The 25089-nt window shown below is 42.8% G+C and overlaps 1 protein-coding gene across 1 annotated transcript in view; it reads right to left on the bottom strand.

The window, feature by feature from the left end:
• Nucleotides 1-417: 417 nt before the first annotated feature.
• The window catches only part of LOC136364832 (metalloprotease TIKI2-like), a 264403-nt gene continuing 239731 nt past the window's right edge, over nt 418-25089 (bottom strand). The window contains exons 6-7 of the mRNA XM_066324927.1: nt 20821-21090; nt 418-1508 (exon numbers count right to left, since the gene is read on the bottom strand). Of these exons, the coding sequence (XP_066181024.1) occupies nt 1286-1508; nt 20821-21090 (493 nt within the window). The 3' untranslated portion in view covers nt 418-1285. The remainder of the gene's footprint in view (nt 1509-20820; nt 21091-25089) is intronic.

Genomic DNA, 25089 nt, shown 5'->3' with positions numbered 1-25089 from the left:
TAAGATGGCATTGTTTTTTTTTCCCCATAGATGTTATAAATCTCAACAGCAGCTGTTTGGACAAGGAAGCACATTTTTCAGTGAGGGTAAAGTGTCACACCTTTTCCATCCAGTCAGGTCTAGTCTAAAAATGGAAGAGTGTTCTGTATGTCTCCATAACATGGGGGTTAGCTTGATTCCAGTGGTGTTGAGCAGATTTTGGACAAGACATAGTTATTACAGCACAGAGACATCAGCTCTATCAGCTCATGGAAGCAAGAGAAAGAGGAATTTATATGGTTTTATTGCCTCCAGGTTGTCCATGGGCATGAACTGGTAAAAAGGAGTTCTACAGATTAACAGGACATGACATCTTTATAACTTATAGACAGACCAAGCTCTCTTCTCATTTATGCGTGAAAAGGTTGTAGGCTTATGCTTATATAAAATGAGGGAGAGAAGAAAATAATTCCAAGTAGGATTATTCCAGACTTTAAAAGAAATCTTTTATTAAAAAATGGTGTCTTAATTTGCATTAGCTGGTGAATTAATACCAGGGCAAAGAAGGAAACTGGTAATTTCCAAAGAAGTTAAATAGTTTAGTTAAAGACAACAAGGAGAATGTAGAGGATTATCCTGACTAATGACTTACTAAGTCATGTAAAAGTAACTTGTATTTTAGATTGTGGCAGCTAATGAGTTAAGAATGCACTTATTTTTTCTAAAGGGAAAAGGCCCCAGAGAGCAGGATCTGCTTTATTCGGTGTAATCTATGCTAATGAGATAAAAGAAGTAAAATAAAGAAGTTCAGCAGAAATGTTCTTACTGGACAGTTGCTGTAAAATGTAATGGTTAAAGAAACAAAGAAAGCATTCATTTGGTGTCAGTTCAGACATTTGCAGAGTTGTCAAAAAACAAATATAGAAAATATTAATTTATCTGTTTCACCATCGCTACTGATTAATAGGGATGTTATTAACATATACAACAAGAAAAATAAGTTTACCAGTCGAATAAATACGTTTTTTCTTTTTCTTTTTTTTTTTTTCTTTATATGAACATGTATATTTTACAAAACCCCATAGCACTATGGGAAATAAAGATCCTTCTACAAAAAGAAGATGTAAGTCAGTGTTACAATAAAGCTTTAGAGTTTCAAAATGTATCTGGGCAAAGAGACAAAACCAGCTAGAAGGCACTACTGAGTCACTGAGAAGGTCCAGCTTGTAACTGTTGCTGTCTTAAACTCCAATTCATTCATAAATTATCTCTCTATTCCAAGGGATTGCAGGTAATACCAACGTGGTCAGGAGGGCTGCAGTAGGCTCAGGAGAAAAGAAGCTATGGCCACGCAGAGAGGAAATGTTACTGATGGCCACTGGAGGCTGGCTGGGGCTGAGCTGGTGGGCTGGGGCTGGGACGGGCGGGCAGGACGCGGCCTCTGATCCAGCTGGTTGGAAATCCAGATGGGAGGTTTGACTGTGATGTAGCCATTGGTTATCCTGATATAGGAAGGCAACGTGGTGGTGCTAAAAGAAAACACAAGAGAAGGAAATTAAACAGGAGAACCCTTATCTCTGCTCTGTGAGCTGTCATCCCAAGTGGTAGCAACCACAATGGCAGTTCCAATTATTATTATAATTATTATTGTTTGCACAGATTAGACACCAGGGAGAGAGCCAGGGACTGATAACTGCGATGAAGTGGAAACAGCTCCAGTCCAGGATGTCCCTCAGCTTCTGGCTGCTGACAAAACACAGCCAAAGGAGGGACTGCTCTTAATGGATCTGACTTACTGCATTCCATTTCTAAGCATCCATCACTGGCCAGCATCAAAGACTGTGCCAAATGTATCTTTGTGCTTGCCCAGGATGACTCTGTTCTTATGTTCTTCCTTCTCACCAAAGGCCTGAAAATTTGCCATGTCTCAGTGACGTTTTACTCACCACAGACCACATACTGAGTCCAGGGGGGTCCAGAATACATCCCTTCCCTGTTTCAAATGCCTTAAAGAACTTCCCAGGATCCCCTGACTCAACTGATAACCTTGAGCACAGGAGACTGAGCAGGTTCATTTCTTTTCCTGGCTTTAAGCCATTTTGGATCAAATCACAAAGCCAAAACCAGACTCAGTCACTGTTAGGTCTCCCTGACTGTGGATTTGCCTCAATAGCAGTGTGATTGCTTATTGATTGTTGCTTGAGTTAGTACTTTGATTTGAATTTGCAGGTTGGAATTCATCATGACTCCCATGACACTGGAGGTCGAAAAGGTCCATTTACGATTGATTTGGAAGTTTAAATTGTAATCTCCCTTTCATAAACTGCCCCCATTGCATCCATTACTGGATGATCCATAATCCACCAGTTGTCAAGGAGCAGCACAGCCAAGCATACAAACTGCACAGGGTGGATTTTGGACTTAATCCCAAGACGTTCTGCTGAGAAGTGACGAGAAAAATGGCAAGCTCCCCTAAAAAAAAAATAAAATAAAGTGACACTAATACCTGCAGATTCTCTTAATTGTCCGTAAAGGGCATTTGGAGGCACTAAAAATGACCCTCATGTAATTTTTAATGCGGTAAGAAGCTATGCAGTCCTATAAATATTTAGCCACAGTATCCAAGATCTTGACCTTGGAAAAAAAAAAGGTTGTGTCTTGCATAATACAGATAAAAGTATTAACATCTTACTTCAGATTCATGCAAAGAAGCAGAATTTAGAAGGACTAAAGTATTTTGTCTTTTTCTGTCTAAGCAACACCAAGATAGATTTTAGCTGAGATCCTTCAAATGTGCTGAGTCAAGCATAAAATGAAAAGATCAGAGCCCACCCTGAATAGGGCATTGGTCAACATCAAATGCCAAGGACAATCCCTGCACATTACACTTCACCCCGGCTTTTGGGAGAAGTCACTTCATTTCTTCCCTCATCCTTTATACTGTCACCACAGCTTCTGGGTGGGATAGTTGTTCTGCAGCTAGAAGTGATCTTAACTAATGTGCAACGAATTAGAGTAAAAAGAGAAGGCAGTCTTCAATTAAAGACACAGGAATTGCTTCATGGGAGCAGATAATCCATCTAACCAGTATTAGGATTCTGACACTGGGAGCAGCGCTTGTTCCAGAGCTGCATTCCACAAACTGCTGTGAACAGAGAACTCTGAAATCAAGGCTTGTTGGAGGAAGTTCTCTGAATTTCCACAGAGTGAGTGGTTGGTTTCTGTCTTGAAGTGATGATATCAGACACCCAGCTTTAGAGTTTCTGCTGCACTGCACCAAAAGTGCTGCAGTCACTTGGCACACAGAGCTGGCCCTGCAATAAACTAACGCTGCTGTTCCCCACCTGCCCGGCAGGAATGGCACTGGGTTAGGCACTTGTGGCCAAGCTCCTGTAACAGAAGTAACATCAGCATGAGCAGCCTTCCCACCGTGAACACAAGCATCATTAAAACAAACTTCTGACAAAAAGAGGTGCTACACACTCTGAGTAATCCAACACAAATGCAGTCATGCTTCAATTTCGGATCCAGATCTCATTTATCCTGCTGAGTGATGATGTGGTGTGCAGGTCTGGCAGCACTGACAGTGGGATCACCACTCGGGTTTTCCCCCTACACTTGGTTTCCCTAAGGTAAGCATGGGTAGGTCCCCATCTTTTGGTACTGATTGCCACATTACAGAACTGCAAAATTTTGCCTGAAATTGAATTTGAAACTACAAGGAGGGTCTGATTTTAAATTTTAATTAAAAAAAAAAATCCCCGAAATGCCATTCAGACTTTCAGTTTGTCTGTATCCTGCTATTCACGCATGGAGGTTTGATCCTCCTGTGAGATTAAAGTCTCCCTTGCACAAACTGTCCTTCCACTCCTCAGGGATACTCTGTGCACACAAGTTGGCCAGAGAACCTGTAAAAGCATCACAAGCCCACTCATCAGCTGGCTACATCTAAGGGATTTCTAAAGCAGCCTTAAATCAACACTTCATGTTTCTGTATGATGTTTCTGTGTTCTAGTCAACTTCCATAACTGTTTTGGGTTTGTTTTTAGGGGGATGGGGTTTTGTGGTTGTTGTTGTTATTGTTTTTTTGTTGTTTTTCTTTTCTCCCTTATTCAAAGACCTGAGAATTGCTGACCACTTCTCCTTAGTTAATGAGGTTATTTTCTGTTTTCAAGACATTACATTTGTATAAAAGCATTTTTGTTAAGATAAATACTGTTAGGTGGGGTTGTTTGTTTTCAAAAGCTCCTTGAGTGCTTTACCAGAGAAGAACAGTGTGTTTCCACAAACATGTACAAAGCATCTGCTAATAGCAAATGAATCACAGTTTATCCATACAAAACATTTTCTTAATGTACTTTTAGCTGACTGCCAAGGTAGTTTAGAGATATTTTAACAGAATGATCCCTTTTACCAAATGCTACAAGTCCTTGTGAAACCTCTGGTCTCAGTTTGTAACTAGGCTGTTTCTGTAGTGAATGGGGAGAGAAACCTTTCCAGAAGCTGGTCCACCTCATTCCAGAGCAGGTCTCCAGGGGGTCTTACTCTTGCTCGGGGTCTTTCACTTCCTAGGGGTTACAGAGGGGCCCTGGACAGCCAAGCTGCATTATATCCTAATCTTAGAGGTGGCCCTGGTGTCAGGAGATGACTTCTGCAAACTCCCTCTGAGCACGTTCGCATGTGCATGCAGGATCTCACCGACCCTCAGACATGCCCTAAAGATGAAGCAGAATCCCCTGAACTCAACCAGAAACGTTTCTTGGGGAGGATTTGAGCATTCCTGAAATGAACACAGAGAATAATAAAAATGAATCACAGATCTGTGGGATAATAATCTAAATTATTATCACGTCTTCTCTTGCCAGACCAGGATATTCTATATTTCAACCTTTTGTGTCTGATAAAAATATCTTTAATAAAACATTCCACATGATCTGTGGTTAACAGGCAACCACTGGCTCTGCTGTTCATACCTCGCTTCTTTGCTTCTGTGTATGGGATTGTTTTAAAAACTTGGAAGACTCCAGGTACGTTTTAGCCAAATGACCTGCGGTATCATATTCATGAGCTTGTTCTTTTGATCAGATAATAGGGCAGGTTTTCAAATCAGTGCATTACTCATACATTGTCTTGCCATCATTAGAATGTGTAAAACTTTCCCCAGAAATGGGGCCTCAGGCACAGGCTTTGTGCACAGATTCTACTGAATGCAATTACATAACTCAAGTCCTCTGAGCTGGGGGTGTGCTGAAGCACCTTGATGATTTGGGACCATTTTAAAGCTGAAAAATAAAACAAACACATGAGCAACCCATTGATGGAATTTCTGCTCTGGTTTGTCTTGCAAGGACTTTGAAGGGAGCTCACAAATGAATTTTTAGCATGACTGGTTCATCCATGTAAGCAGGGTTCATCTGACCACACGGGACACCACAGCAGAAGGACACAGGTTAGGACCAGGAGAGTCTTTCTGGCCCATCTGCCCCAGACACAGGAACAAGACCTAAACCTCTCCTGACATTTATGTCTCATCCAGTCTCAAAAAACCAGTGATAATGGTAGCAGTTCCAGAGTCTGTCCAGACATGCATTCCAGCACTTCACCATTTCTGACACCCAGAATTACTGCCTAATGTTTCACCAAATCTCCCTTGCTACAGTGTAAGGTCATGACTTGTCCTATCCCCATGGACAGGTTTATTCCTTTCCTCAGCAGCCGTTCACATATTTTGAAGATTTAACCATGTTTCACCTCGGCCTTGTCTTTCTTAAACAAAGAATTCCCTCCACCTTTCTTTGCAAGTCCTCAAGTGCTTTCCCTCTGTCCTGTCCTCTGCTCTGCCCTGGCTCTGATCCATGACTTCTCTGGAATGAGATGCTCCAAACCGGGAACAGAAGGCCTAGGTGAGATCCCACCAGCCCTGTGCTTGCTGCAGTAGGTACCACTGCCTCTGTATCTGCAAAATGCATGAAAAACAGGCAGTCTCCAAGAGGACAGACAGTAGTGGCTCTGCTTTTTGCCTCTGAATTCCAAACCACCATTATGGTCCCAGGAACTGTTCTGAAGCTCATGGAAAACTGATGGTTCTCTGAGGGGGTGAGGACCAGCCCAATTATCGTGATATTTCTATCCAGTTTTAATCTGCTGCCATGCTTTGGTCCCAAGGTGGTTCTGTTCAGGGTGGAGGAAGTAACCCTTTCAAGTATAACTTACAAAGTGTTTGGGGATTTTTCTGGATCAAAGGAGCTATGTAAACACAAGACAACTATTTTTAATAAATGTAAGCAAATGTTGACTCAGACAGCGTTTCCTACAATAGCATCTGATGAAAGAAGCTAGATTGAAACCCGAAAAATGCATGTTTCAATTGAAAACCTAAAAAGCTAGTAAAGTGAAAGAAAAATTTTGAGTAAATACAAGAATGACTGTTTTGCATTTGTGATTTGATGTTAACCTTATGATGGCTAGGAGTTTTCTTAAGTGATATTAAGCATATGCTTCCTGTTTCTTTTCAAACAAAATTTGCCCTACATTCTTTCCCCCCTTTTTATTTAATGAACAGATGTGAAAGGACTGATCACGTTATTTTTCTGGTGATCAGAAATAATGTTCTGCAAGTGAAGACAATTATTCTTGGAACTAACCAGGCCTATTTATGTCACCAAAATTTATTCATCAAGATTTGAAAAATACATCTGCTTAAAGCGCTGGGACCAACCCGCTGCAGTCTGTAAATGAGCTGGTTGGCAAGAAGTCTGACCACACATTTGAAGGGAAGAATAGGTGCTCAACTAAGAGTTAACAAGAGTATGTTGGGGGGTAAAAAATCCACCAGAAAAATGTCACAAGGATTTAACTTCGAAGACAACTAGAGCAGCCTCTTAAAGGGAACATGAAATCCCCATCTCCTAAAATGTTCATATTATTATTTCATCTGTTCCTGGAAGGGATTCTTTAGATCAACAACACAGGCTCTGTTCCCCTCATCTACCTCTTCATCATTACCTTCCTTACAGACACTGTTCTTGCAGCCTGAGGGATAAATCCTGCAGGATGCTGAGTCTTGTGGCCCCAGATGAGCAGGACTGTGAGCACGAGTGCTGCCAGCACTGGTGTTCACATATCTACAACTCAGCACATCCTAAAGCCCTTGTGGGACCAAGGCCAAAGGCTCATGCTTTCTCAAGGTTCAGTTCATTAAAAAAAAATAATAATCCAACCTGGATCTGATCAGGGAATCCAGTTTTTGGTCCAGAGGAGGCCACTGCTTATTTGCAGTAGGGCAGTAAACTGCCCTTGCATATCTGGGTGAGTAAGCACTATCACATGCTGGTTTGGGGCCAGCAGAGAAGATCTGGCATCAGCCAAGGAAGAGCCTCCTCCCTGCTGTCTTTTGGTTACCCCAAGGTCAGTGGGAGCCTGGATCTCTGGCCATGTCTCACAGTGCAAGCCCCCACCCTCCCCACGAGCAGCACAGCTCCAGCCATGTGATGGACAGAGGGGTCAGCAACAGCCCCGGGAGCAACTCCACAGCCCTTCACTGTCCATCTGAGCTCTCCTTCTGGTGAGACTCAAATGGGCACCATCTCCATTTGGGGACCAGCAGTGTCAGGTTCTGATCCTGCCTATTTTCAGTGCTCTGGCTCTTCTGGAGACTGCCACAGAGTAATTCTCCTCATTGAAGTGGGCACCTGTGAACCTCCCTGCTGTGCAAATACCCTGGCAGAGGCCTAATCCCCCACTCCCACTTGTTAGGACATCTGCCATGGCTCATCTCTAGGAGAAAGAATAGGATACCAAGGGAAAAGATGGAAAGGGAAACACATTTTTCACCAGGCAGTGGCTCTGAAAGCTGTGAGCAGCATGCCATGATCACTGTCACCACGGACTGAAATGCAGCTGGGGAGCAGGACACTGCACACAAGTATGGGATACTTAATGGGCCATTAAAGAGAACCCAGGCAGTCCAGCTGACCTGGCCTTTAGCAGGATTTGAAAGGTGACATTAATGTCAGGCAGGCTTGGAGCCAGAGGTAATCAGCTGTCTTTCTCCTACAGTTTCTAGGAAACAAGACATCTCCAGAAGACAACCCTTTCCCCACAAAGCCATATCTCCAAGGTTGGTGAGATGAGCTGCTTCTGAAGATCCCTATCTCTGGAATTCAGGTCTCCTGAATCCCAACCAAGCCTTGGCCCCACTGGGGGCTCTGACTGGTAGGGATGGGTTCCCAAATCATGTTGGGACAGCAGGGTGGAGTAAAGGAAAACTGCTGATTCTGCAGTGCAAAGAGCAGCTGCTGGTGGGACACAGCTCCTCTCTGCAGTCCTGCAGCAGCTGCCCCACACCAGGCAGAGCAGGGCTGCAGCTGCTGGCCCTTCCATGGGGTCTTGGCTCCGGAGCTTGACATAAAGGAGGAAAAGGTGGCTCACTTGGATCAGGGGCTCCAGGGGGGCCATGGTGGTGTAAGCAGGAAGGAGGCTCAATGCTGAAATGCAGCTGAGATTCCTCTGGTGCAGTTTTGGGGCCCTCTCAGGATGGGCTGTGGGCTAGAAGCCAGGAGATTTGGTTTTTATCCCCGAGTCACCCACCGAGGAGCCATCAAAACCTCATTAAATCACTTCACTGCTACGACTCCCCCGACTCTGCTCTGAGTCAGGACCTCGGAGCCTTGGTGTGACACCACCAGCATTAACACAACCTGAAGTGTTTTGCAGGCTCTCACTCTCATTTGCAGGTCCCGACGGCTCAGGCCACCTGCAAAACATCTCTGTGATGACAAACTCAGCCCTGGAGAGACGCTGACCTGCAGCAGGCTGAGCAGGGGCATCCCAAAGCCACAGGTGGGTCACGTTGTTAAGGGAAAGTGGATCATCTGCTGTGGGGCCAGAGGAGGGGACAGGGATGGGAGGGGACAGGGATGGATGGGGCAGAGGGGACAGCCGCATCTGAGACCGGAAAAGGAGGGTTTGCTGTCACAGCAATGCAGCCTGAGGACTGGGGAGCACCATGAGGCAAAGGTGGACAGGAGGATGCATCCAGCAGGTAGGGAATGAGCAGGTGAGAAACAACTCCAGCACAACCCAAGGGCCCTTCTCTGAGGTGAACTTCCAGTGTGTGGGAAGGATTCCTACACCTCACGGTCAGATTTAGCTTTCCCCACCCCCAGAGGAGACTGTGCATGGCCCTTCCCAATGTCCTGCCCCAAAGTCCTTTAGGAAAACCCAGTGAATACAAATCCTGCACCCACACTGTGGCTGTGGCAGAATCAGGCCCGCTGCTTCTTTCCAGACAACGGCAGAATGGTGTTAAAATGCAGAATGTTGTAAAAAACCAATAAACTTTGAAGCACACCCTCTGAGTAATTACTCCATTCCCATCTAATGACTAAAAGATGTTATATTCCTCTCTGATATGGCAACAACAAAGATTTTGACCTTATTAAAACCAGCCCATCAGGAAACTACATGTCATCCTAAAAAAAAAAAAAAAAAAAAAAAAAAAAAAAAAAAAAAAAAAAAGTAAAAAAAGAAATTAAATTCTTTAAAATCCCTGTGAACAGTAATTCAAGATACTGTAGCTGAAGACTCATGATTTGTAGTAGTGTCTGGGTGGTCCTGACACAGGAGATGACAACATTAGCTCTTTCCTTTGCCCTTCTAAGAAATGCTTTGATGATTCTCTAATATCCGAAGAATCCCCTGTGATTCTGCAGTGGGACGAGGCAATCACAGAGCTGGGATAATGCATCCCAGTTTTACCCCAGCCCTTGCTAAGAGGGGATAGCTCAGAGCCCTTTGTTCCACCAGTTCTGTCCTGACATCTGAGCCAGGATGTGCTCACCATAGTCTAAATAGTGATTTGGGCTCCAAACCATCCCCAAACTCGCCCCCACCCACTGCACACATCTGGCTGTGTACCTGATTTGTGTGTGTAATTAAAGCACTCATCATCACAGCTCAAATAACCATGGACTTGTTCCACTGCTCCTCGGACAGATAATGACTGCATTATTGCAGCCAAAGTAAGCAAGAACATCAAGGGGACAAACACAGATGGGCTTAGCACTGGAAAAACCCTGCCAGTGAAGATTATTGGGCAACCTGCTGATACACAACACATAAGGAGTTAATTTGATGGAGCTGCAACCAGGTGGTTTTGAACCAAATCCCAAGCATGAGCAGAATATCTCTTTCTTTGCCTCTATTTTGCAAACTGCCTGCTCTTACCAATACAGCCCCACATGCAAAAGAATTTATATTTCTGGGGTGGTGAAAACTGTAATCCATATTTTACATCTCGGGCTCAACCTTTCAATTAATTAGAACCAGAGTGACTCGCTCTGCCCTTTCCTCTGTGTACTCAAGTGTTTGTTTGGCATTGTGTGGGCCCTATGGCTCAAATATTTTTTGCAGATGCACAGAATTAACCATGCATGTTTAGATGTGCTTGGGGAACACATACACTCGTAGAGATGTATATACTTGACCCTGTCACTTTTTGCTAATACTGTAAAAGACATCAACTTGCCCCTCCAGATTTTAAAATGATTTAGAATAGGTGGTAGTGGGGAAATACCTAACACATCCTGTCAAATTAAGTATTTTCTCGGAGACTGTGCTCTAAGATAAAATTATTTCAGCTACAGAGATGTCTGTGCAATGTATTAAGGAACAGAATGAGCAACCAAAATATAAACTAGCTTAAATGGATGTCCAATATACCGCATTTTTCCACTTGATTTTAATTTTCTTTTTCATTCTCCCTGTTCTTTTTCCATCTCTACATAATAGTTTTTCTCTTTGCTTAGTCTGTATCACATTTTTCTTTCTAATTCACTGGGCACACTTTCTTGCTCACTGCTTATATTTTTCCAGTGTCTCTCTTAGTAAGAATAATTAAGACTGGGTCAGATCTTTGAACCTGTTATTTGGAGCACTATCGAATTCAAGCTTGTACCACTGAATGAAAGTACTGACGTCTTTTACTTGCCAATAGACTCACTTATAAAATAATTAAATAACAGGTTCACAGAGCACCTCTACCAGGCACACTGAAGTGCTGCATTGGCCACAAGGTTTGGGCTCCTCCTGCTGCTGGCAAAGCAAATACTGTGACAATAGTCACAGCACAAACTCCTCCTCAAGCACTTTCAAACCCTCTGAAAGCCTGGAGATGCCATCAGTGGCTCATAGAAAGCTGCTCGCCGGCCTGCAGGGCTGGAAGGACTGAAAAACCTTTCCCTGCCAGGTGTCACAACTCAGACCCTGAAGTGTCTCTGCAGTGAGCTCCTGAGAGCGTTGTCTGCAGCACGTCTCTCCACGGTTCTGCCACATGAGGCATCCCTGGCACCCAGCAGCTCCCAGGCACTGAGCCTGGCTCCCTCAGCCTGGGCTCAGGCTCCAGGTATAAAGATCACTTTGTTCAGTTAAGTTATTCAGGAATTGTGAAGAGGCAAGCTGAGCAAAACCTGAATTTGTCCTGGCATTTTCATAATTGCAGGAACCTGGCTTTTACAGCATTAAAACCATATGAATTCAAATAAATCCTACTTCTCCTTCATCCAGTGAGTAACTGGACTTAGCCCAAAGCTGCCCTTTGGGATCCTGCTGGGTTTCCAGCCTGCAGTGCACCCCATGCTCCTGGGAGTGTAAGGGAATCCAATTTCCTCTTGATTCACTCCACAAAGACTCTGTCTTATTAGATACCACAATATAACTGTGGTTAAACCCCTCCTATAAAGCAGCTGCCCACCACAGCAGTAATGTGGCCTTACTCCCTGTCATACTTTTCCTCACTTCATTTTCCAGGGCATGAAACTCCCTAGTCAGAAGGGGAATAGCAGAACCAGAAATAAATCCCATGCCCTTTACCTTTTTCCTCTGGGCTAGCACTGACAGTGTTGTGTGTTTGCACTTCCCCTGAATTTCAAAGACATTTCTCTTTCTTTACGGTAACTCACTGGAAGATGATTTTTTTAATATATTTTATGGATTTTATATAACTCTGCTAAGAGGAACAGCAGATTTGTAATTTTCAGGGCTTAGGTACTGCTGGATATGAAGGCCACTCAAATAAAAAATTCCAACATGGGGTTGTGGAGTTCGAGCAGGTTTACTCTGGCATTTTTTCCCCTGCCAAAGGAAAAACCTCTGTATCCAGGACTGCAATACAGGGAGTGCAGGTGCTTTACTACCCATTCACGTTTGAGGAATCCAACTCAGCCTGGGCATGAGCCCATTCGGCACTTTTTAGTGTCTGCAACTGCAGTGAGCCTTGAGTTAACACAAACCACACTCCTCACCCACCCTAAACTGCAGGGTAAATGTCCTACTAGGTGTTGAATTTTCCCTGCCTGTTAAACCAGACAACTTATTTTTCAGCTGAGTGAACATAAAGAGTTTTGCTGTTAAAATGCAGCTCAGGTTTAGAGGAATTACCTGAGGGTACTGAGTGCATTTTCCCATCTTATCTGTTTGATAAGAACCAGAGAACTTTCACTTGTGTGTGTGTGTGCAATAGATAAAATGCCATGAAGAGTCATTGTTAAAGATTCTGAGAAGCCAGTGCTCAGAACATCTGGCTACTGAAAGCCCTGGACATGGAAAATATAAATGTCAAGGCTCATATTTATAAATTGGACGGGCCATGATGACATCTGCTGACAAGCTTTCTTCCAGAGCCCATTTGCTGTACATGGTTATTCACAGGCAGCAACAAAAGCGCGCATGGATGACATGCACGGCCTGCCCTTCCTTTCAGGAACACGCTCCAATAACACACAAATGCTCTGTTCTCACAACACAGAAATACAAGTGTTTGCAAACCTCACTGCAAAGCTCTTGCATACCAGACCACAGTGGGACACACACTGCTGGAACAGGCTAAAAATAGCTGGGGAAAAGGCCTTGCATTAACACAGAAGACAGCCAAACTCACTTAGTGTTAACTCTTGCAGTGAAAGAAGCGCCCTCCTTTTCTGCCTGGCTCTACAGGAGACACTTTGTACTATAAATCTAATCCTGAAGCCTTGTTTTCATGACTGAGCAGATTCCCAGTGGATGGGAATCTCAAGATGTTAAACAAAGCCTAACCTATCTGACCACAGTAGCTCAACACTGACATTAAAACAAACTACAGGTACAAGAAATGTGATCCTACATTTGCAACCACAGGCACCTTTTCTTCAGCTTAGTGCCAAATAAGTGCATTTCTGATGCCTGAGAAATATAACATTGATCCAATGAGCTTATGATTGTAGGTTTCTAAACCACAGTTCACCCCAATGCTCTTGGCACTGGCCAACACCACAGAGGCTGCTCACAAGGCTGCCAAGATGTCAAGAGAAGGAAAAGCATCAGCAGAAAGAGCCTGGACTGCTTTATGATATCCATGAATTTAACAAAGAATGGATTCCATGCTGTCTGTCCAGTCTGCAGTACCGTTGGACACACATACACCTGTATGAAAATGGTAGGAAAAGCAAAGATGATGAAGTAACATGGAGGAGATGCATCTCCTGGTCAAAAAATGGAGAAGGATGCCTAGCCTGCCTCCCTCTTACTGCAGTCTGCATCAACATCAGGTGACAAGGATATACGGGATACAAGTGAGACATGTCCCCACCTCAAAGAGATTCTGCTGAAGGCTGCAGGCTCCAAAATACCCCACTTTAACTGGCTTGGACAGACTGCGAAGTGCAGAGCTTGTGTGATCACAGCCTCCTGCAAACTGAGCTCAGAGAGGTGGGGGTGAGTACAGCAGGTGGAGATGCAGGAGGGGTCCCTTCCATATCCTTTCTCCAGGGTCCATACAAGCATGTGCAGCCAGAGTTTAAAAAGGCAGGTAGAAAGAGCACTGGAGAAAGAGAATATTTAAGCAGGAAATGGAGGAAGATGGAACTGAAAAGTTAACAGGTTGTACAAGTCCTGGCAGTGAATGAGGAAATGAGGCTGCACTGGCTGAGAAACAACACAACAAGTGGGGATCACAGAGGACGAGATCATCTAAACTCAGCTGCTGCTGCTTCTTGAAACTGAATCCTAAGAAAATATTTTGTTTGTGCTGCATCAGACAGATCTTAGGCAGCTTAACAAAGTTAGCAGTTGTAGGGCTGTGTCCAGCCCCAGTCAGAAATACATCAAGCTGGGACAGATACAAATAGATATTATAGGTTATCTTTTCTCAACACATCTCAAACGAGAAGTAGAAAACAAGAAAGGAAAAGAAAGCTCTTCACAGACTCCATAAAACATCTTGCACAGTATTTTCAATCTTAATCAACATTGAGGAGGAAAGAGCAGAAAGTGCTCTTGGATATCCAGTGCTGAAAAATACCTCATTGTTCAAAAATCCTAACTTGTGTGCTCCAATTTTGTTACTGGTTCGCCTTCAGAAATATGGATTTAATATTCATGATGGATTTAAATTTCACTAAAATAAAATACCTAACGCATTACCAATAGAGAATTAAGTTTAATGAAACAAAACTGAAATCTATACACAAATTATGTTTCCAAAAGACTTCTGTGTTCTTTAATGTTTTTACTTTAAGGTATTTATAGCTTTCATTAAAACAGCATTTGCATACTGCTTCATATGAATTTGTCATACTGGTGCTGAGACACTTAAGCAATAGGGAAAATAAACATGCAAGGCTTTTGCTTATTTTCTCGAATTCTCTGTGTTTTTTTCATCCCACAACAGCAGCACGTTATTAAGAACAACAGAACAAAGTAAAACACATGGATCTTTTTGTGTCTTTAGCAGGTAAAAGTGAAGCTGCACATCTTTTCAGCCCCATCTGGAGGATTACAAATTAACTCTTTGACTTTACCAGGGGAAAGAAGTTATCTGTCACAGCCAGCTGACAGTGAAGGTCTGTTAGCGCAGAGATGCTACAGGTTTGGACACGAATGTCAGAACTTCCCGTCGTTACTGAGACGCATTAGAGAGCTGTGTGCTGAGGCCAGGTTCCACAGCTTTAATGAATATATTCTGTGCACTCTGACCAACCTGATAATCCAAGAAGCCTCAATAAAAACCATCTAGGGAGGGAGGATATGTCATCACCGTATCATTTGTTACAGTCAGGAGATTTACCTCTTGTTTTTACTGTGCTGAGTTACACCGTGCTCCTATTTTACTTTCACTGGAGGGCCCGTGTACCTGGGGCTGTGCAAAGGGCATGATGACACAACTGCCAGAGCCAGCGCTTGTTCAAGGAGGCACTGAGCCATCTGCTCACCTTAAAGGGGGATCAAATGGAAACAGAACAAAACTAAGGAGGGCAACATGCAGCATTTGCCTACACTTGGCTCTCTGCTCAGGAGGAGCTGAGGATGCCTTCACAGAAGCAAGATGGCACGTCTGAGAGAGGCAGGCAGTGCTGGGAGAAAGAAGGATCAACTGGCACACTGCTAAACTGTCCAAAATTTCTTCTTCTGGACACTGTCTATCTGCCAGGGTTCAAAAAACCTGGGCATACTAAGAGCAGAATTTAGGCCAGTTCAAGATACAAAGGTTCACCTTGCACAAAGGAACCAGGAGACAGCATTTGTCCAGGAGGTGTGTTGGGACCACTCCGTGTCACAGAAACCTCTTGCACCCAAACTGACAAACCCTGAGGACTGTCAACCTTCTGATGACTGTAGATATTTGTATGGCACGCCCTGGAGCCCGGGGGCACTCACTGACAGGGACTGGGATCGGGAAAGGTTCCTGAGAGGGAAATCCTGCCGGGGGAACAGGGAAGGAAAGGGCAGACAGAAGTGCTGGAGCAAAGCCAAGGGGCCACACAACCCAGTGACGCCCCAGTCAGCAACGAGGTGGGACAAGGTGGAGCTCCCAACACACCACACTCCTGCTGCTCCTGGCTGCTGGAGCAACCCCACAGGGAGACACATTCACTACAAGACTGAGAGGTGCTGGGGCTGTGTGCTCAGTCCTGGTCAAACACAGGGCAAATAAATGCAAAGGTGACACTGCTTCCTCAGCTGCACAGGCTGGAGGAGGCAGTGATCCCCCTGCCCACGAGCATCAGGAGGCACTCCCTGAGCAGTGTCCTGACCAGGGAGGCAGACAGGGTAATTTAAACAAACAAGGCCCCAGTGATGGAAATTTCAAGCTCAAAGCTACCATATGGAGGGAAATCATCTGACCACAATTTACCTGTTAGACTTCAAAGGTGTCTAGGTCTCCTTTAAATAAAAGCAGTCTTTTCTTTAATGAAGTTAAGTACTGTATTTCAGCACCATGTGTTGTGAAAAGGAAGCAATTTGGATTAATTTACTGAAATTTACCTTTCAGATGCAGTTAAGTGGAATTAAAAGTTTGTCTGAGTTGACAGAGTTCTGTTTTCCATCACTGTATTGTCTTGAAAGAAAGGATAACAGGCTAAGTGCTTAAATTCCATCCAAACTGATAAGGTTCACTCTGTACAGGCAAACTCAGTGTAGTTTATTATGTATTGTCTCCCTTCATCCATCACTGGTATACATTTTTTCTCCCTAAAACAACTGCTTCTTCCAAAATAAATTAATATTTGTGATGTTATTGCATTCATCTGGGGTCAAATAGTCTGCAGTGGGCTATCAGAGAGCTGCCATTTCTACTTACAGGGAGAATTCATTTCATTTCCCACTAATGGTAGCTTTTGCAGGGCTGAGCTTACATCTGGGACAAGAATTTCTTTTTCTCTCTTCTGAGAACAATTCTTTTCCCTTAATTTCTTTCCTGTTGAAGCGTGTGTGTCCTTAACCTCTTCCCAAACACCACCTTCACCCAGATCCCTTTCTTGGCAGCAGTAATTAACTTGCCCATTACATCCTTTCTACTTTTTTTCTTCCCACCACTGTACTTCTCTCTTTCACATCCCCTAGCTGCCATTTCTCCTTCCAAGCCTCACCCCTCCTTCCAAGCAACACCCTCTCAGTTAATAACTCCTCTCCTTCCTTTTTCCCAGGAGCCTTCCTCCCTCCTTGCCTTAGGTCCCAGGATAACTCTCCCCAGCCGCTGGGAGAGGTTCTCTGTCCTGGGCTGGCTTTGCTGGTAGCCTCGAACCATTTGCCTGCTACAACAAAGGTGCAATCCTGACTGCCCTTCGCTGACCGCTCTAAAACCTCACAGGAATTTCTCTATTCTTTCAATTACCTGATCATCTTGTCATGAAAAGACAGCGAAGGGTGTGTAATTAATATTTTATATTATATGGGGAAGCCTAGCTAACACAGTGTCAGCAGGAACAATGATACTCTGTATGCCAAACTGCAGCCTGAGGGTTTCACCTCCCCTCCAGCTGGGTTTTGGCCATGGGAGATAGTCAGGGTTTGAGTTTTGTCTAAGTTCAAATTTCTCCCAAGGACAGACTTCAGATCTGCACATTTCTGAAAAATCAAGTAGTTGAAGAAAAAAAAAAAAATCTTGCTACTTGAAATCTCCATTTAATTTTGATTCTTGACAACCCATTTCAAACAGAAACTGCAGTCAGGCAGGACTTTTTCAGTTTGTTTAGATTTTGGGGGAAGGAGGCAGAAGGGAGAGGAAACCACACTTTTCATCAGCATTTTTTATTTTTTAATAGCCTTCAGTGCAATTACCCAGGAGATCAGCAAATCTCAGCTCTGTCAAAGACAGGGAGGAGACAGAGCAGAAGCTTTCTCATCCTCCACAGCAGTACTAACCCTCCAACACACAAATCTAAACACTGTCCACCCAGGGGTGCCAACTCAAATGCCTCAGCTGTTAAGACAGAACAAAAAGAAAAGGACAATCTCCAAGGTATAACTGAAAGTAAATACCAATAATGATGTGTGGCATTAAATGATGACTCATTTTTCACGAGGCCATTTCAGATTGTAGCCATAACCTTGGATCAGACCCGAATGACTGAGAGCTGAAGTCTTAGTGGAACCATTAATTATAGATTTCCTGGCTTTTATAGGTTGGAGTCAGACCTTTGATGTTCCTTTAAGATTGTTCTCCTGTGTTCATTTCCTTTGTTTCTGTGTTGGTAGCTTAAGAAAACACCCTAAGATTTCCATGGAAGTGTATGAGATCGCCTAGAAATGTGTAGTCCGTAAAAGCCCTGCAATTCATGGCTCATAAAATCCTCTAATCCATGGTCAATAAAGCTTTGGAAAAGAGCTGTATGAACCACAGTCATTTCACAGTTCAATGAGGTTCATACAGGAATCAATAACCTGGTTTAAATTCGCCTGGATTTGTCCTCCACCTGTATATTTCTCTTTGACTTTTCAAGTTGAAAGGCAGCTCCAAGAGCTGAATTCTGGGGACCTCGCAAAGAAACAATGAGCTTTATGCAGCTTTCCCCCAAAAGATGTAACAAAGACCTAAATCCTTCCACTTTGTCTCAAAGGTGAACAAGTCAAGTTTCAGGTGACGACTGGTGAGTTAGAGAATGGGAAGAACAACCGTTTGGAAATATGGGGCCATAGCTCAAGTTAATACTAAATGCAGAGACCTCAGTCCATACAGAACATGGGGGACTCCAACTGAAATGTATGCAAATGCACAATGGATTTTTGGGATAGGCCAGAGAAAGAACTCCCTAGTATACCAATTACGCTTCAAAAATGAGTGCTAAGTCTCGCTGCTGAAAACATTATTGAGGCAATGGAAAGAAGTCCACATTGTTTCTCTCCTACACAGTTAACACTCTACTGCCTGTATGGTCAGCCACCCTGCTTGTTTCCTCCCAAAATTGATCACCATACAAGGTCTGGTCACAGACCCACATTTCTGCTCTTTTTTTGCCAATCAGAAAGGAACCAGTTAGAGAGAACTCACTGTTTATTGCTTTGTGCAGGGTCCAGCTTGCAATTAATGCTGATGAAACCCAACTGCCAAAAGCACAATATGCAGCAGCTGGTTTATGAAAATTGAGACCCCATCCAATTTATGGGGAAATTGGAGCTGGTTGTGAGTCTCTGATTTAGTGAACTTGTATTTTTTTGTGTTTTGTATTTTTTGTTTTGCTTTGTTTCCAGGAAAACACCAGAAGTTACTCCAGAACTGTAGAAGCACTAAAACCATCTGAAAGCACTAAGGCAGGCTTCCCTTCTTCCAGCCTTTCCTCATTCCTAGGCTGTGATCTCCCACTAATATCTCCCTGGGATCTTTCAGCAAGGCAGGCAACACACAGTGTCTGGTTCATCACCAGCGTAGTGGGAGCGGAAACTTGTGTTTCCTCACCCCAATCTCTACCCTGATGAAATGGAAATAGAAGGATAAAAGGCCTTGATTCAGATGAAATCTTACAGGAGCACAGAGCAAATAATTTAATTCTAACCTTTGGAACTACCTCTTAAATACCTTTCCTAGGAACATTTAATAAAACCAGCAAAAGGCACAAAAATCCAAAAGCACCACTTTAAGCTCTCAACTGCACATTTCCACTGCCAATGTCCAGTATCCTTTCTGGATAGATAGGAAAAGGGAATGAGGATTGTGCCCAAGTGCCAGGCTCCCACCAGATATATTTTAACACCTCACTTGTACAACCAACACGAGGAACTGGACCACAGACCCTTGTGAAATGCTGGGACACCACAAGTCAGCAGCCCCCAGGCAGAAGGACAGAAAAGTCCCTTTTATTTGAGGCAGTCAGCTATGGTGAACCAAATGCCACTTAGTTCATGCTTAAACATCCTCTGTGGAGAGGATCCAACCACTGAACACACTTTGAAAAGAAAATACATGAATCCTTCTTACAAGGCTGGAACTGACCTCAGAAACAGTCTTATTACATTAAGATTAATATGCACCACCTTAATAGCAACCCTTACATCATTCACCCTGAGAAAACAATAAACTACAAAAAATGAGGTAACTGCTCCATTAAAAAGAATGAATAAAAATAATAGTAATAATAATAAAAATCTGAAAACACAAGCATGTGAAACTTTTTTTTTCCTTAGCAAAGGGAGAAACCTCTGAGAGACTTGCAAGAAATTTAGGTGCTATGAAAACGGGAATACGTAATGCCCAAAGACAATCATTATATGTGTAAGTGAGCAGCCAGTTCCCAAAATATTACTTAGTTCCTTTTTCTTGTTAGAAGATCAGTAAACATTGTGGCTGTTTATCTGCCCATGACTTGGCTTGGATAAAGGCACTAAGAGCTTTAGAGGTGGGAGAATAAATCACCCAGGAATCCTAAAAGCACACATTGAGAAGCCCTGGTCAAACATGAAGGCTCTTATTCAAACACTGAATGGGAGTTTTTAACCTCAGACCAAGATTGGAATAGCCATGGAAAATGCCTACCTCCATTCTCATCACAGAGAGGATTTAATTAAGTACTTCATTTTGCTTCAGTTTGCTATTTTCAATGCAGTCTGAGATGTTACAACATTTCAGCCCCACAACACAGTCAAGAAGGTTGAAAGTCAGATTTGTCAGAATCTTAAAAACTCTGAGGAATATTCTCTATGGTTGGAAAATGGGCAAGCATTTGGGCTGAAAACTGCTGGTACAGATACGAAAAGAATTATTGGAAGAAAAAGGACAAGCACAGAGTATTTTCTATTGTTGTTCTTTTCCTGTTTTTTACTCTGACAAGTCTTTGTTTCTGTGCATTTTAAATATTTTAAGCATTAACTTTTATTTTCCTCTTTACTTTTTGATCAAACATGCCTATGAGCATGCCTATTTTCCTCCTAGCTCTTCACTAGGCTACAAAAACATCATCTGACTCCCTGTGTCTCCCAGATAGCCTTTGTCCAGCCCTCCCTATGGTCTAATCAACAAGAGCTGGGATCTGCAAAGAGCATTGAGAGAGGAACCAGCAGGAAGAGGACAGGGACCACACAGTCATGACTCACCTGTCTTCTATCCGAACCCAGAGGTCATTGAACTGCCTCTGGCGATGGTGTTTGTGCTGCTTCTTGTGCCATTTCTTCTGCCTGCCAAACTCCTCCAGCTGGCTGATGCTGTCAGGCAACAAGAGGTGAGGAGACAGGCTGTCCTCTTCATCCATCTGCTGTGGCTTCAGGGAAGGAGATGCCAGTGGGACCTGCTCAGAAAGCTGGACAGGGGGCAGGGCTGTCACTGAGGGTCCCTCCAAGGCTGGGCTTGTCTTTGTCGTCCTTGAACTGCAAAACACAACGTTTAAATATGAGTAAAGGAGGAAGGGTGCCATAACAAAGGTGAAAGAAGAAGACTGCACTGTTTGGTAGGTGTCCCTGACTGCTGAGAAGGTGTACAAGGCTTTTGCTCTGGGGCAGCCAGTAAAGACAGCACTGGCATTTTCTAGGAAGCTTTCAAGTAAACACGTAACTGAAAAAAGGGGGAAAGGCAATAGATACTCTATCACTGTTTTCTGGCATTTTGATGACTTCTTAGAGGCCTTAGAGTCTGTGGTAGGAGTCAATGTTGCCTCCCCTGCTGGGCTGAAGGTCCAATGATAAAACTCTCTCCAAGCTGGCAAATGACTCTCTTTGAGGAAAACAGATACCTGAAGAGAAGCCGATCTTAAATTAAAGAGATAACACAAATTATCTCATTATCTCTTCTTGTTCTGGTTTCTTTCCCCCATCACCTGTAGAAAACAAGTCACTGTTTTAACAGCAACAAGAATTATGTCTCCTCATCCAGTCAGGACTGGGGACAAGGAAGCCTAGGCTGATGACAGAAGCGTGGATGCATGGACATCCTTGGCAGCTGGGATGCAATATGTGAGACCTGAACTCCAGCAGGTAATGAAGAAAAAAGGGGTAATGACCCGCCCAAAACCTCCTTGAAACAATTCTGCCAGAGCTCTTCAATCATGTCTCAAGTATTACCACCTCTTGTACATGACTGGAATGATGCAGAAAAGGACCTTTTATTTTCATCTTCTAGAGTTTCACTGATTTTAGAGGAAAGTCAATATAAACTCTCTCCTTTGGTATGCAGCCATGTGAACTTATTGTGAGCTAAGATAGCTGAAACAAAAAATCTAATAAACCAGGACTGACATAAAGTTATTTTCCCCCCCTAACTTCAGTAGAACTTCATATTGAGTCTTAATTGCAAGAAGTTTTCCTGTCCCTGGGATGGGCCAATGAGTTGTACATACAGAAAATGGAGAGAATTAATAGGCAATATGAAGCTGTGGTCTGCAAAACTATTTCTATTACATGGATGCTATGACTTTTATGACAGAAACAATTAAAGCCACGTGAAAAATTTTGCCTCCTGAGTGAAACCAGTAAGACATTTTAATGAAAAAGTAATAAAAAATCCTAAACTTCATTGGTGACAATGTACAAAATGTGCCGCAAGTGAAACCACATGTTTCATTTATGGAACATTTTGTTCTCTTCCAAAAAAGTCACATCTACTACTAATGGAAGCTTTTTTTCTTTTCAACTTTCTTGAAGTCTGTTACAATACCAGGCTTGATGCTCACCTCTATTTCCACTGCATTGGTTTTCATCCAGAAGTCCTTCCAATACCTACTGCAAATTAATTATTGTTGCTATGAGACTCACTGGCAAATACTGCAGTAACTTTGTCACTTGTAGCCAACATTCACGAAGTTCTTCAGAGATCATACAACAGATAAAGGAAAAAAAAGCAAGTGTTCTAAAACTAATTCTAGAAGTCTTCATAGTTTATTTTATTAATAAAACACACAAAAAATCCCTTTCTTTTTTATTCTTTTCCCAAGCATTCGGACTCCCAGTGAGTCCTTTCCAAACTCATTCATACTCACTCCATGCTCTATTTTATCACAGATAGATCTGCTGGTTCTGAATCTTTTCCCCATTAAGACTTTCTTTCATGCTTCATGTTGAGGGTGAATTTTCCCCAGTGCTGCAATTTCTTTTGAGAGTTTCTGGTGCTCTCCAAAGCCTTGAAGAACTCCTTGGTTATGGCACAGGCTCATGGCTGAAGCAAAGCCATCTCCAGACTCACTTAAATGCAAAGGGGCTCACAGGTTTGCACTGGGGAGGTCTCTCAGGGCACAGTGGAGAGTTCTCAATTTTTTTATCCAACCCCGATGGTGGATCAGCAAAGTATCAACATCAAATGCAGCCATTTAGCAGCCTGGAGGATTGCAGTGTCCGAGGATACTCGGACAGGAGAGTTTAGGCAGGCAGGAAGGACCTGGACCAAGCACCTTCAGACATCATGTGGGTCCTGAGATGGCAGCAGAGAGCGATGGGTGGCAGGAGGCCACTGGAACCGAGCTGTAGCCAAGACTTCTATTTCCACTGGCTTTCTTCTCCATGCCTCATGCTCTGATAACTCCCTGAGATGCTGCAGGCAGGAGCAGTCCCCATGTGCCAGCTCAGGGCTGGGGCTGCCCTTTGATTGCTTGAGTGGTCTTAGGGATGTCTGAACACGTACTTTCCACCTTTTAACACCTACTATTTTCTTACATGTGTTTACCTTTCTCTGAGCTCCCTGTAAACTGGAACCAGTAGAGAGGTGTTTTTATGGGTTGAGATTTTACAAACCACTTAAGACGACTGGCAGCTCCCTTCTTATTAAAATTAATGACTTTGGGCATCAAAATCCCAGTGGTGGCTTTGAAAGTTTCTAGCTTAATTGTTTCCACTACCATCACATGAGCCACAGGTTGTAAACTTGATATTTCAGAACATTCTTTGGGAAGAGAATAAATAAACACTGGAGAAACGTTAAAATGCTGTAACCTAAAGAGGGTTATAAACTAACCACCAGCATGTTAGAGTCGAGTCAGGGGGAATAGATCCACTGTGGCAACTGCATATTACATTTGGTTGATATTCGTTGCATTATGCCTGCACTAATATTTTTTAATTATTAGTATCTGCTAATAATTGCACTGAGATCTAAAAAGGACCTAAGAAAGCTGTATGTTGATGCATGCTTGCTCATCTAAAAGAAAAAAAAAGTTAGTTTTAAACTGATTTAATAAATCAGTTACAATAATTATACTATATTATATATAAAAATAATGATTACAATAAAAGTAACAAATATTATAAAAATACAATTAATTCATTATCAACCTGGTTCTTTTTTGAATATGACTGTCATCCTACAGACATTCTACCAGAAGGAAAATCAAAACAGAATATGGATATTTAACCAAATATATTGCAAGAATATTTAGAGATGTTTATTTGATGAAAGAAAGATTTCCTATAAGTTGATAATTTCCCCATTGATTTCAGTAAAAAAATTATTAATACAAAGAGTTGAAATTTATTAATATTCTGGATTTCTTTCCTAAAAAATAACAGCAAAAACCTGCCATCTGCAATACCTGCACAATTGATCTCTGCATTATGTGAAGTTTTACTGTTAAATCCAACTGCTCATTTCATGGACTATTTCGTGCCTTTCCCCTGGTCTCAGACTCTGTGCACTCTGTTAGCACAGCTGCACTGTATGAAACCATGGGGATATAATGGACTTTTTTTTCCATTCCTTCACTACTGCTGAGACAGCTTTTCAAGATACACAGTTATTCTTAAAGTCAGGGAAAAAGCAAGGCTACTTTTCAGTTTGTCAGGCCACAGTGCCTTTTCTGAAGAAAGAGTGAGAAAGTACCACCCAAATATCTTGGTCCACACAAAGATCTCAGAGATTTTTTTCATGAATAACTTGATGCAATTCCAGGCTTAGAGGTTCCACCCATTTTTAAATGTATCATTCCCACACAGGGTGGTCTTGAACAAATGAAAATTATTTCAGGCCCTTAGGTGGGTTCTCCTCATCTCTGACCTTAATTTCCTTTCCTGGGATGTGCAGTCCTGCAAAACAAGTTCTCTAAAACAACCAAGTCCAAATATGAAAACTTTGGGGTCTCAACAAATATCTTATGTGGCTTGGTCCTAAGGTACAGAAAACAGTGAAAACAGGAAAACATTTATTCTTGCTAGTCCTTGAAAATGCTTAATCCACAGACAAAGACCTCTGTGCGTTTTGTTTGGTTGTTTTTTTTTTTTTTTACTTCTGGTGAAATTTGCCATCCTTTTCTAATTCTTTTCACGAATTAACAAAACAAAACATGTAAGTTGTTTGGACTGAGCTGGATGCTCCATTAAGCTGTCTCAGCATTTCTCTCTTTGCCCTGTGGTCTGCAGTGTCACTCTGTGCTGGCGCTGACCACTGAA

This window comes from Sylvia atricapilla, chromosome 9, assembly GCF_009819655.1.
Source record: "Sylvia atricapilla isolate bSylAtr1 chromosome 9, bSylAtr1.pri, whole genome shotgun sequence".
NCBI lineage: Eukaryota > Metazoa > Chordata > Aves > Passeriformes > Sylviidae > Sylvia > Sylvia atricapilla.
Note: the sequence above shows the minus strand (reverse complement) of the source record. Positions and strands in the feature narration are given on the sequence as shown.